Source organism: Trematomus bernacchii, unplaced genomic scaffold (assembly GCF_902827165.1).
Source record: "Trematomus bernacchii unplaced genomic scaffold, fTreBer1.1, whole genome shotgun sequence".
NCBI lineage: Eukaryota > Metazoa > Chordata > Actinopteri > Perciformes > Nototheniidae > Trematomus > Trematomus bernacchii.
Genome location: NW_022987582.1, coordinates 14732274 through 14746092, shown reverse-complemented (window position 1 = coordinate 14746092; position 13819 = coordinate 14732274). Strand labels below are relative to the sequence as shown.

The 13819-nt window shown below is 42.4% G+C and overlaps 2 protein-coding genes across 2 annotated transcripts in view; one reads left to right on the top strand and one right to left on the bottom strand.

Moving 5' to 3' along the window:
* si:dkey-122a22.2 overlaps window positions 1-10025 on the top strand; it is a 27563-nt gene extending 17538 nt beyond the window's left edge. The window contains exons 8-11 of the mRNA XM_034127910.1: window positions 4897-5035; window positions 7476-7558; window positions 7679-7775; window positions 7881-10025. Coding sequence (XP_033983801.1) covers window positions 4897-5035; window positions 7476-7558; window positions 7679-7775; window positions 7881-8048 — 487 coding nt within the window. The 3' untranslated portion in view covers window positions 8049-10025. The remainder of the gene's footprint in view (window positions 1-4896; window positions 5036-7475; window positions 7559-7678; window positions 7776-7880) is intronic.
* The window catches only part of zfpm2a (zinc finger protein, FOG family member 2a), a 122502-nt gene continuing 118555 nt past the window's right edge, over window positions 9873-13819 (bottom strand). Inside the window, exon 8 of the mRNA XM_034127909.1 lies at window positions 9873-13819. Within this exon, the coding sequence (XP_033983800.1) occupies window positions 11280-13819 (2540 nt within the window). The 3' untranslated portion in view covers window positions 9873-11279.

Sequence of the window (13819 nt, the reverse complement as noted above, 5' to 3'; positions counted from 1 at the left end):
TGTGTGTGAGCAGGCTCTCAGGTAACAGAGGCCCTGCATATGAAATTAGATGGTAATGAGGAAGAGGAGGAGGAGGAGGAGGGAGCCTTATCACTACAGGGCCAAATTCCGACAGTGAATTGCGCAGTTGTAACAAAAGTAACAGAGCGTCCATTCAGCCTGCACTAATCCAGATGGGAAAGTCAAACAGCAGAAAGTCCACGGCACAAACTCATTTCATCACTTTATTAATTTAGATATTGCCTCCTCGCTCCTGTGGGGAGGGAAAAAAAAAAAGAGCCCTCTGAAATGACCAACATCGGTTGAGGCGTTTGCTCTACATGGTTCCCCACTTCGTCTCCTCCCCGTTATATGTTAATTCATCCCGCCAATCTTGGCTGTCTTTACCCACTAAATTTCCCTTTGACACGCATGCCTTGCTTCGCATAATCCTCACTCCGGGGCAGAATTAAAAATGGAAAAAAGAGGAGGGAATAGGACAGGTGGCTGGAGAATCCTTGAAATAATGTTCAATGCCAGACCCAGGGATGATTTGACCAGATTTGAAACCAGGGGGCTGATAGGGGAAAGAGGTTTTTCTTTCTTCTGCCTTTTATTTTGGAATCAAGGGGTAGGGAAAGAGGTGACAGGTGGAAAATGTGCAGAGACTGAGAAGTCCCTTAAGAGCCGGGTCGTAGAGTCAGGACTAAATTGTGGTGCCAGAATGACTTCGGGGGGGAAAGCGTGGCAGGGAAGATGAAAATGTCAAAATGTCATTCTCCAGAGGTCTGATTTGAAAAGTTTTCTCTGTCTGCTGAAGACTGAAAATGAGAACAGCCAAGTTATTTCTTTCCCTCGTTCTACATCTATTTATTATTGACATGTAGGGACTGAATGTGTTATCTTCTCACTTCTGTTTGTAGCAGTGGAACAACCATTGCTGTGTATCAGATTATCTGACCATTCACCGCTGACATGCTTTGTCGGAGCAGACTCTGATACTTAGAGTTGCAGTTCCTTAGGTCACATGTTACATCAATAACAGGTTCAATGGTTTATTTTTCCAACTGAAATATACATGTTTATGATGTTTGATATGAGGAAAATAATGATGGTGAAGAAGCGCTGAAGTCTGCCTGTTGTTGAATCAAGTACAGTGCCCTACTGGCTTGTGCTGTGACATGAGATTTTAGATTCATTTCACAGATCTTAGTCCCAGTTCATTAATATCAATTTACATACATACACACATGGACATATCTTCACCCTGGAAACATTCCACACAATTCCACATCCCTCCCCCTTAAAATAGGAAGCTTTAAGCCCTGTCAAGACCTCCAATACTGCAATAGCTGACACTTTAAATATACAATTATTAATTTTCTTAATGACTTTTCCTTTTTTTTTTTAACAAGTATTGCTTTTTTTCACCCACCCCCCTAAATACACAATCATACACATAGTAGGGCTGTCAAGTTAACGCGTTAATAACGCGTTAACGCAAAAAAAAATTAACGCCACTAATTATTTTAACGCGATTAACGCATGTGTATTTTTTGTCCTCGGCCGCCGTAGTTTCAGAGCGCATCGAGTGAATACCATCGACAAGCTGATGCTGACAGCCTCGCTCCTGCCGCCCGCTTGTGGCAGACCACACTTCCACGCTCACCGGCAGGCCCGGACTGGCCATCGGGAGGACCGGGAGGGTGTGTGTGTGTATGTGTGGCGCGACTCGCGCGAGCGAGGGCACACCTTACGTGTTGTTGTTGTTAGCATCTGGTGCTAGCTAGCTGCGCTAACGGATATAAGGAGCTGTTTCAATGACATTTCGCCGACAACTGCGCCGAGCACTTGACTTTATGCAGGTAGCCAGACAGTGGGACATTGTACGAAAAGTCAGCACACTCAGCACGGATAGTACGCGCAACATGATTGCAGCGTCCAGGCAGCTCCCATTCGAGTATATTATGCCTTGAGCTGCACATAGCTCCAACGATTCATCAGTGTACACACACACACACACACACACACACACACACACACACACACACACACACACACACACACACACACACACACACAGTATTATTGTATGAGAGAGGTTCCAGGTTGAATTGAGGCGAATATTTGTAATGTTCAGAGGTTGTTGTGTTTAATATTCATGAGAATATTTGTCATTGATCAAATGATAATAAACAAACATATAAAGCATATTTGTCCACTCGTTTGTTGATAAGAGTATTAAAAACTTGAAAGATATCCCTCTAAGGTACATTTAGAACAGATAAAAAATGTGCGATTAATTTGCGATTAATCGCGATTAACTATGGACAATCATGCGATTAAATATTTTAATCGACTGACAGCCCTAACACATAGACATGCTTGCCATATCTAACAGATTCCTCCTTAAACACTGGGTATTGAGCACTACTTTATGTGACAGTTACTGCAGGAAGCTATTATTAGAAATATATAATGCTTACTATTTCATGCTTTTTTAATATGCTATTATCTTATTATTCTAATACTTTTTTCGTGGAATTTGTTTGCCTTTATTTAATATCAGACAGTGTAGAAATTGGGGAGAGGAAGAAGACTTATATGACACGCAACAAAGGTTCCAAACCCAATTTGAAATTATAGGGCATGCACTGTAAGCTTACTAAGCTAACAAGGCAAATAAAGTCAACATTTCAAAAAGTCTGGAATTCTGGAATCTTTGTATACCCCGAGGTATTCTTCCCCTTTTTATGAGACTCTCCGGTAGCCTATATTGTTGAGGCGCATCACCACATTTCCTGCCTGTACTGTATATACACTGCCACCATCAAATATACGCCAACAATAAAATCAATCTCCAAATGAAATGAAACTACATGAACGAATTTACCAGATTTGACAACAATCCGTTCAACAGCTGTCATTCCTTTTTTTTTTAAAGAACAAATGTCAACCTCACTGTGATCATTAGTTTGGATCCCGTAATAATTGGTAAAATAATTAACAAAATAATTGCATTGCTGTAGCATATTGATATTTTATCATCATTTCTCAGGTATTACAATTGTTCTAACAATTGTTAGAAAAATATCACTCGTCACCGGCTTGAGTTTCAAAACAGGATACATGTATTTATTATCCCTGCAAGAATGAAAGTAGTCATCACATACAGAGCATTTGGTACAACTAGTTCCTGAACAGTGTCCTTCAGATGCTGATATACAAGAGAGGGAGTTACACAGTCACAAGATGGAGGAATACCGGTTGTAATGTTTAGTTCAGATTAGCTCCACGTCAGAAATGAGCATGCTTGTCATATGTCTATCTCCATAGAGGCTGAATCATCATGTTAATCACATAGCTATCATATGCCTCAAACAGTCCTGATGCTCTTCTAGGTAATCATACATCCTGTCATGTTCACAGCTACAGTTGGGATACCTTTGTTATCATGTGTACTCTGATATTGGAAGAGTACATTGAGTATTTCCCCAATAACAATATACTTTATAATATGATATATTGTAGAGTGATAGTCCACAGGGGCACAGATCTGTGTGTGGGCCAGATCAGCAGGAAGACGAGGACAGTGTTCCCGGGAGGGGGGCTGATCTGCAGTGTGTTGGCTGCGTTCAGGGGCAGGCTGCGTTCAGGGGCAGGCTGCGCGGTGCGGCCATGGCGGCAGCCGGCGCACGCCACTATTGATTGGGCTCCACAGGCTGAGACCAGCCAATTCAGAGCACCAGTGAGCCGAGACCGATTGGGCCTCCTGAGTTACAAAATCCCACAGCTCTTCTTCTCTCATCTGCCAAAAAAAAGAAGAATATTTCTCATTCCCCAGGCAAATGTTTTCGAGAGAAACTTTGAGGTTCTCGGTTGGAAAAGGCTGGAGGAATTGTCTTTGAAAGTTTGCTTGAGTCACTGTTGCTGTGATCATCACAAAATCACACTTGTTGTTGGAGGGACATTTTAAACGTTATGTTGCTGAGAATTACATTTGGAGATTCAAGTACAAAGAGTATTGGCAAACCTACAGTCTGAAAGAGAATTACAATAACTACTTTTTCTAACAATAATGAATTAATACCAAATATAACGACGTGAGGATCCAAACTAATGTGTTACATTCTAAGCACCAACACTTACATTTATGATCTTGTATTGCTCCGTATTGGTCTGAGAAAGAAATGAAGAAAAGGACACAATTAAAAATTTGAAATCAATGGAAAAGTAGAAAGATCAAAATGCCCTTTATTTCAATACAAATACTTTATTGTTGATAAAAGTAACCTCCTGTGTGGAACCCTTACAACTTGGTATTGGGATGGATTCTGGTTGGCAGTTGGATCAGTGGATCAGTTTTCCTACTGTCCTCAAACGGCTCTGAAATACGGTTGTGGTGCAGATCCTGCAATTCATTCGAGTCATAGAAATAAAGTTATATTTCCTAATGACGAAGGCCCTTTTCTCTGGTATTCATGGTTTCATTAAAAAAACTGCAATTATAAATATATTTAGTATTAACAATTGATTAAATGATTTGTGAAATTGAAAAGGCTTCTCTGGTGCTGATGAACCTCTGAAGTCTCCATCCCATTATAGCTTCTTTTAACACGTTGTTACAGATTTTTTGGTTTGCAAGCTATATTCATCTTTCCTCCTAATTTAGAGATTGCAGTTGTCGGTGAAATAGCTCTGAATTACTCATTTTATAGTAACTAAGTCTACTAGATGTTTAAACAAGCTTAATCACGTTGGCTAAAAACACCTCTAAAGCGCTATACATTGTTTTCCTTCTTGCCTCAAGTGGCCCAAAATCCATTAATAAGCCTTAAAAATCATTATGTTCAAACTGTTACACTTGAGTTTTTCTCCTGCTAAAGTTTTGTATTGTGAATGTGTGCGTTTGTTCAGGTGGGGTAAGCTGGTGCCCTCTCTCCAGGTCCGGCAGTTCTCAGCAGCTACAGGGCTGAGCCGCCTGCTGATTATTCTGGGGGTGATGGAACCGGCGGTTACCGGAGAGAACGTCTCAGAGGAGGTCATCCAGCGCCAGGTCAGGCCAATGCACACACACACACACACACACACACGCACATGCACACGCACACGCACACACACACGCACGGGCACACACACGGGCACACACACCACACGGGCACACTCAAAGGATGTTTATAAACTTTGAAGACAATACTTTGGTTTCGTCCCTCTGCTCGGACACTTTACTAAGAATATGAAGGCAGACATTTTTATTTCTCCTTCTAGTTGAAGGCTAAATGGACTCCTACAATCTTTCCGATCCCACCACAGGATGGTGCTAGTGTTAGAACAATCCAGTGTCCTCCTCAGCAGAGATCCGGGTGCATGATGATTGCAGAGGCATTTGTCTCCGTGAATCTGGCACGATATGACGCCACACGTCATTTTCAAATAAATGAAAATGGATCCCCGTCCCTCGAGCTGACATGACGCTGCAGTGGCTCTGTATCTCCTGAAGCCTGGTGTAATGTAAACTCCGTTCTTGACATTTCACACAGCCTGTGAGGAAGAGTATTTTAATACAAACTACATGCATTCACTCAGATCTGCGGTAAAGCTGTTTTGAAGACACCGTGCTGACGTCTGCCTGTCAGGAAGACCTGCAGTCGCTTTTGACTTGCTATAGAAAATATCTCAGGCAGAAAGGAGTAGTAATAGATTCTGGTGATGAACAACAATCAATATCTTTGGTAACATGGAATAATGCTCTGTGGGGAGTGGAATGTTATTACAGCAGGGGTAAACATACATGATGCACATAGATAAGAGATTATTGCAGGAAATCTCATTTAGTAGCTTTTTATTGCATTCAACCATACTGTCCTACTTCAAATCCTTTTTTTTTATTGTTTGGAGAACTTGTGACACCTCTAACATCCGTTCAGCGTTTCCTTGTAGCTGCAGCTCTGTATGATGCTCAGGAAGAATGCGAGCGCACGTTAAGACGCCTTGTTCTCCGCTTCCCGCCACCCACCATTCGATGGCAGTAGGAGTAGTGATGAGGGACCCATTTCAGCTTTTCAAGTATTACAGTTGTTGCCAGGGAGATAAGGACGCCATTGTGCGCAAATCCTCCAAGGACAGAGGAAGGTTTAGTAGACAGGCTAGTGAAGGTTATAAGACACCCACAAGCCGGACTCAATAGAGCATGCAGTCCATTTCTCAAGGGCGTGTTCTGTAACCACTGCCTAACTGATCTGGAGAGGAATTGTTTGCTTCCGTGTTAACAGCACCAAGATATATCCGGTCTCATCACACCCAGGTAAAGGGGATCTCCTGAGGTCTACAACGTTGTATCAGTATTCTGTCTGGAGCAAGACACAGACTGCAGTGTTTAGGCTTTCATGTCTTTTCAAAAAACATCTTGGGACATGCAAATTACGTTTCAACTAAAAAGTAACGGCATCTTTTTGCATTGATTCAGTCAGTGTATGGTCATACTGAAGGTGCAGCTCTAGCTCACCCCGGCAGAGCCCTCTACCAAAGGCTCCAGTAGAGACTCCTGCCTGTACTTACAGAACTAGTGTTACAATGCATAACCTGCATCTATTGGACTCGATGGTAGAGGGCTCCACCTGTGCTTATAGAAGGGTTACAATATGAGACCTTTTGTTTTTTAATATACATGATATGTTAGGGCTGTTCTGAATAAGGTAAAGCTGTTTGTATTCATGTATAATTGTGTAGACATATCTCACGACTTGCATAGCGCAGTATTTCACCGGATTCCCTGCAAAGAGTTTATTGCATCTCAACTTGAAACAAACAAACGTCTGTCAATTAATGCTTAGTCTTGGAATTATGAAGAATTATGCAGACTTCTTTTCAAGTATTACTATTGATTTGGCTTCATACCACATCTTTTCTCAACACTGCTGCACAATGTTCTAACTTCTTACTTTGTTATACTAAAAAAGGTACTGTGTTTTATAAACTGCTTATGTTACTGTATATGTAGACACAAACTCTACTAAACTATACAGCTTTCTCAGAATACAAAGACACACTGTTTAAATGTCATCTTTGTCTGGTTTTTTGATTTCTTTTAAGGGATCCTTGGGTAGAAAGTGATAAAATGTGACTCCAAAATAAATGTTATATGTAAAAAAATAAAATGGTACTCGGAGAGCGCAGACCTCTACCAATTTCATATTCTTTCTTGTAGTGTTAAAGAAAGGGATACATATTTTGTGAGGTAACCTGCTTAGAAATATAACACTTCTGGAAATATTTGCCTGATATCCCAGACTTTTTGATATAACCGAATTATGTAGTATAAAGTTTGTCTGTTTTTGTTAAAGTATGAGAGCATGAAATGGTTCATTTGTGTATAATGTGTTTGACACATGTATAAAGTTCCAATGTGTATTACGTAGCTTTTTAGTTTTCTCTCTCTCAAAGAAATAATCAAAAAGAGTTTTGACTAGTTTATTTTCTTTCTCTCTGTCTTATAGAAATACCTACTGAGCAACCCTGCCCACCAGAGCAGTGCTGTGGATGAGCATTACTTTTTAAATGAAAGTGCAGCTCAAGTCAGGTACACTAACAGTCTTTGTCATTACTTTCCGAACAGCTTTTCAATTTGCATATTTAATGTGGAAGTGAAAACGAACCATGAAATATGAAATTGAAATGTTTTGTTTGTTGTTTTCAAAAGGGACATCACCAAGTTTAAGCCCCTCTCCAGCAGGACAGCAGTGAGTGTGATCACTGGGGATTCTTTTGACCAGGAAATACCAGAACATCTGAACCAGGTGAGAGAACAACAACTCCAGGATGCATTAGTAACTCTTCTACTGGACAATACTGTAGTAACGCTCAGGTAAAATCCATAATAAATCTTTTTTTTCCTGCACCAGATGGTAGCCGGGCTTCAAAAGAAGTTTCTGGAGGAGTCTTACCCATCAGCCAATCACATTCACATAAAAGGAGCAGACCGGCGAATGATCTACAAGAAGCCATCTGCCATCAGCCAGCACCTGAGGAAGCTAGTCCACCAACGACAAGCCAAACAGCAGAGCGAGTGACCCGTGGCCAACATGTAACAATCCCCCCCGACACACACAGGGTAGTAGTCTAGCTGCCAGCTCATAGTCCTATTGTGAACCCGGTTGTGTTGAGTACACCAACGTTTTATGATAGAAATGTATAGTAGTGGTCCCCAGCACATAGAAACTGCCGGATGCTAACTTGCATATGTTGGGCAATTTGCACAATAAGTATAAGTTGCGTGGACAATAGTTTAAAAATGGCTTGGAAAATGTTGGAGTGGTTTTGGGGGTTATGAGGATGCCCAGTCCATTTCTGACTTTTTCAGGATAAAAAATGGCTAATATTTGTACTCTGTGGGCGGATTGTTATACATTTTCGGTCGATTTGGAAGATTTAGGGGACTTTGGATCCTTTAAATTGGACAGATTGCCTATTTATTCCAAACATAATTGTCCACAGTAGATTTAATAATGTTCATCTTGTGCTGTCTATCTCCAATGGTTGCAACACTACTCATGGTAGTCAGACTTAGCCCACCAAGAGTACAAATATTGCCACTTTCTGGTTAAAACTGCAATTTTTGATCGTGCAAATGTCAGAAATGGATTCAGAAACCTCAATAACCCTCAAAACCACTCCACAATTGTCAAAACCTGCCAAGCCATTTTTTTTTTTACTATTCTATACATAGGTTATAATGCCATTCATTTTAATTAACGCTTCTTATGCTAATTGTTAACATTGCCCAACCAATGAAAGTTAGCATCCGGCAGTTTTTGTATGTACCCATAGTATACATTTCTATCATAAAAATGTGAGGTACTCAACCTTTCCGGGTTCACTATGCAGGCAACTAGACTATAACCATTGAATATGTTTTAAATATTCAATAAAATATTTTTTACCTTCAGCAATCTGTAGAGACTGTGTACTTGTTAGGTTCATCAAGAGGTCCACGTATCTTTTTGTGCAGCTCTGCTTCATTAGAATTGAGAATAACTGGAGGGTTTTTCAGCGTGATGAAATATTTGCTGTCTTAGATTCAGAAAATCTTATCCTTCAAGTTGTTATTTCAGCCTCTTTACCCGATTGGCCTGAGACAAAAATTAATACATTACCCCTTATCAATGTAAAGGCCACACACGTCAATGCTCACCCTGATATACTTTTTTTATCTATTTCATTCGGCCTTAATATTCTGCCTTGTTATAGCCTTAGGGGAAGATGAATTGAGTTCCTCTCTCTCTGTGTCATTTGTTACTTATTGAGTTACATCACTACCAGATATGGACCTCTATCTTTGGACTTGATTAATTTTTTTAATTTTCGAGCAGATGAGTCTGGCCTGCAAAGATAATTTGAGATTATTTTGTAAATCCATCGTTTATGTACTTTTGCATCTAATGTTAGGTGTGCTGGACTTATTTTTGTGAACTGTTTCATTGGGTAAACATTAATATAATGTATTTGTTCCACTCATGGTACATAATTCATACAACACCTGTATACTTTTTACACCATGATGGAAAGGAGCAGGGAGAAAAACTTTTATTTGACCTGCACCTTATTCAAGATGAGCTTGTCTCTCGCCACAGCTGGCAGTTACTTAACAAACTTTGAGAGTAACAGAAAAAAACAAGCAGTCATCACAAAAATCTACCAGAAGCAAAACATATTACGTAACATCTTCATACTGTCTGATTATTATTTTGTATACATTTTCTTAAATCTAAAGATGTCTGCACAGACACAGACATATATTTTAAGGTAGTTTGTGCAAACGGATGCCTAAAATGAAATGTTCTTCTATGTCCCCAGAATTTTGAGACAAACAATCTTTGGAAATGTTGTGATTTATTTTTTCTTTGTACTCAACTAATAGACTCAGAAATTCGATTAAATCCTTAAGTTTGAACAGCCCTGAGTAAATAACAGTGTATTTGTGTGTTCCTGTGGATGTACATTATGAATAATTCTCACTGACATTTTGTAAAATAAATGAAGTTACTCATATGTGTTGCCCCATACTTCAACACATTCATTAAGTTATGGCAAAAATCAATGGACAGTACACAATTCGCATTGACCTGTAGTCCAGCAAATACTTTGCCTACAAAAATAAACGTTTAGATACTCTAGTTTTCACATTTGCAAGTAAAGAAAGACCAGACAACAGCGGTTTATCCTGAGGATTTAAGTTTAATTATGACACCACATCAAAATAAAAATTTCCAACAGATCTGGAATTTAATTCCATCCATATACATGCATAGCAACAACGTTTTAAGAAACATTTTCTCCCATAATCAGGACATTGGAATGATCATTTTTACATCAGTATCCCCACTGACCTCCCGCCCATCTTGTTCGTCAGCAATAAATTCTTGTACAACTTCTTTTTTTTCCCTTTGGGGTTTACAAATAATTATATGCACAGTCCCCATTTCATAATACTGCTTTTCAGTAATGTTCCCTCATTTACAAAGTATTGCATTGAGAGCAAATTTCCAAAAGGGAGACCAAAGTGTATCATCAAACAGAAATACGAGTACTATACAAGAATGCTGCCATCCTCATGAAAACATCCACATCTGAGTTGAAGAAAAGAGACAGGGACAAACAGCCACATATGTATGCAAAGCCATGTGTATATGCCAAAATGTGAGATGCAGGGTTGTGCCTGGTTATCACCCCCAAATGGTGATTTCTTTTTTTTAAGGCAAACAAGTCATTAGTAGCAATCTGCAATTGACATTTTGAGCATATACAGAAACTGGTACAGCAAATAAGAATACACAAGTGCCTCAGTAGCTATTTTTGTGTCTAAAATGCATCTCATTTTTGTATTGTCTATTTGTTTCATTGAGTCTACACTACAGTGTAAACAATATGTGTGCTACACAAGAATGACTATACAATAACATTACAAACAACTCTGATATAAATTTCCTTTTGAATTTAAATTAAGATCACTACTTCTATTAATACTGATTGTAAAATAAATTAATGTGAAAGTGGCACCAATATTATTCTTGATTCATTTTTCTTTTCTTTTTCTTTTTTAACCAATGGTTTTTGCATTATCAAGTCTTAAAACAATGAAAGAAGAAGCTTCTCTTGATTGTCCACAAGCAGCGTATAGCACTGCGTGATGCACTATTCCAGACACAACAGTGTACCAAAACATAGGAGAAAAAAGCGGGTCAAAGTTTGGAAGGGAATAGGGCTGGGGGGGAAGAAGAAGAACGTGTCTTATTCTTCTCAACTTATTTGACATGCTCTGCAGCATGTGATGAACAGTAGAACTTCTTGTGGGTAATAAAGTTTGACAGGTTGTTGAACTGGATATCACAGAGGCGGCAGTACTTGCCACTTCCAGAGCCATTCACACCTTTGTTGGTTGTGGGCGGCGCCTCCTCGCTTGGAGACTTGGAGGAAGGCGACATGTTCTCGTTGGAGTCGCCCTTGTTCTCGGTGGCCCACGTGGGTGAAGGGTTGGGGGGCTGGCCGTCTGGCTGATTCTCCTGCTGTGGAGGAGCCGTGCCTGAACGCTCCTCGTTCTTGTGCCCCCCGTTGACGATGACCATGCCTCGGTTTTTGGGCAGTAGGGGTAGGGGTTCCTTGCCAGGGTGGGGGCAACCGTTAGCAGCAGGCGACTGGGCCTGCTCTCTGGTTGTTCCTGTCTCCCCTCCTCCCGTGCCTCCTCCCCCATTAACGCTCTGCTCCTGTTCGCTGGCCTCTCCCTGCATCGCTGGTCCGCCAGTCACATAATCAGTTGACTTTATCCCGAAATACGGCGACAATTGCTCGGGACCTTTCATCTTCTTTATTGCTCCGGGATAGAGGCAGTGGGACAGAAACATATTCTTGCTCTCGTCTTTTGATGGGATGAGCTGGGGCTCAGCAAAAGTTTTGGCTCCCGGCGCGGGCCCCAAGTGAGGGGGGAACATGCCTCCATTCTGCAGCAACACCTTCCCATTGCCATTCTTCTCACATTTGCCCGGGCTCTTATCGTAGACTTCATCTGGGTTGTTGTTGGCTTCACTCTTCACATCGGCGAACATGGTCGGCTCCAGGCTGCCAGTCTCGTTCTGGTGTTGAGTGGCGGCGGCGGCGGTAGCAGCAGCAGCAGCGGCGGCGGCGGCTGTTGCAGGGCAAAAGTTCTGTTTGTGCGCCAGGTAGTTCTCCACTTTGTTAAAACTTATCTTGCACACTGCACATTCGTGATAGTCCAACAGTCTTTTAGGGGAGCTACATGTCTTGTCAGAGGCTGGCGAACACTTTTTGCTGAGATCGATGGGAGTGTCCAGCTCCTGTTGCTCCTCTGTATTGCATTTGGGAGCCATGATAGGTTTAGTGACAGTCAGAGAGGCCTCCAGGTGTTTGGGTACCATACCAGGGAAGATGTCACAGCGCGGGTGGAAGCGATCTGCTAGGCTCTCTGCTGCTTCCTGGGATGTACAAGGGTTCATTGGAGGAACCCCGAGAAAACCTGGCTGACCCATGGGCCTCTGGTGCTCCTGGTCAGGAAGACACATCTCGTACATCTTCCTACGCTTACGGGCCCTGATGGTTCTCTGCATGGAGGGGACCTTGTTGCTGGACATGCGTTTCATGGGTGGGTCATGACGGGTGGCACAGTAGTACTGCTTGTGGACCATGAAGGTCTCGTGGCGGCTGAAGGTGATATTGCAGGCCTCACAGACCGTCTTGTTTGGGTCATTGTCACTTTCCACCAGACCAGTAGTGGGACTTTTTACCTCCAAGGGCTGGCCATTGAGCCTCTCTTCAGCCCCAGTTGGGGTAGAGACATTCTTCACCTGTCCAGCTAGATCCTTTTCTGGCCCTTTAGCCCCAGCGTTGATCATGTCCAACACATTGGAGGTCAGACAGCCGGACTGCATGAGGTGGCTGTCAGTGTCCGTAGGGTGGCAGCCGGTCAACATGTTAACAGAACTGTGCCCGCTGTTGGGGCTCACCGCCTCTGGAACCTTGTCTGAGAGGGCGGAGAAGTCGGGGGACTTCGTCATGTGTTGCCAGCGGCTGTTACAGTAGTGCTTTTTGTGGACCAAATAGTTGTCTAGGTTGCTGAAGGTGATATTGCATTCGAAACAGGTGGCCCCCTTGGGCATAAGAGGACTGTAGATGACAGGGGGGTAGTTGTTCCCTCCGTGGCGCAGCCTCCGGTGAACTAGCTCTGACATTTTAGCAAGAATCTCAGAAGCCTGTGGGACTACTGAAATGTCTTGGGAGAAAGCAAACTGAGACAAGAAGGGGCCCATGGGAAATGTAGGCATGTTATGCTGCACAGGGGAGGAGGCCAGTCGGGGGCTGGAGGGCTCAGACTTGATCCTAGTGTAAGAAAAACTGGCTTTGCTGCCTGGGTGAGCCTCTCCCTTCTGAACGGACAGCATGGGCTTCTTCTCCGCCTTGTCAGCCTCTCCGTCTGTGCTGGTCTCCTTGTTGAGGGCCCCTTTGGGACTTCCCAGCAGAGCATCCTTCCTGTTGGCCAGCTCAGCGCGGGCCTGCTGCTTCTGCTGCTGGAGGCTTTCCTCGGGCCCCCTGGGGGAATGCTCGGTGCCGTCGCCTTCCCTGTGAAGTTTGCTACCGTGCCCATGTAAGTCCTGATGCTGTAAGAGTTCCCTGTGGCTCTGGAAGCTGATATGGCAGTGATTGCATCTGAAGGCCGCCTGTGACAGGTGAGACATGATGTGATGCTGGAATGTAATAAGAGAATCTGCCGTGTAGTTACAGATTGTGCATTTCAAGCTGGTGCCAGGAGGGAGGCTCTCTTCCATTTTGACAC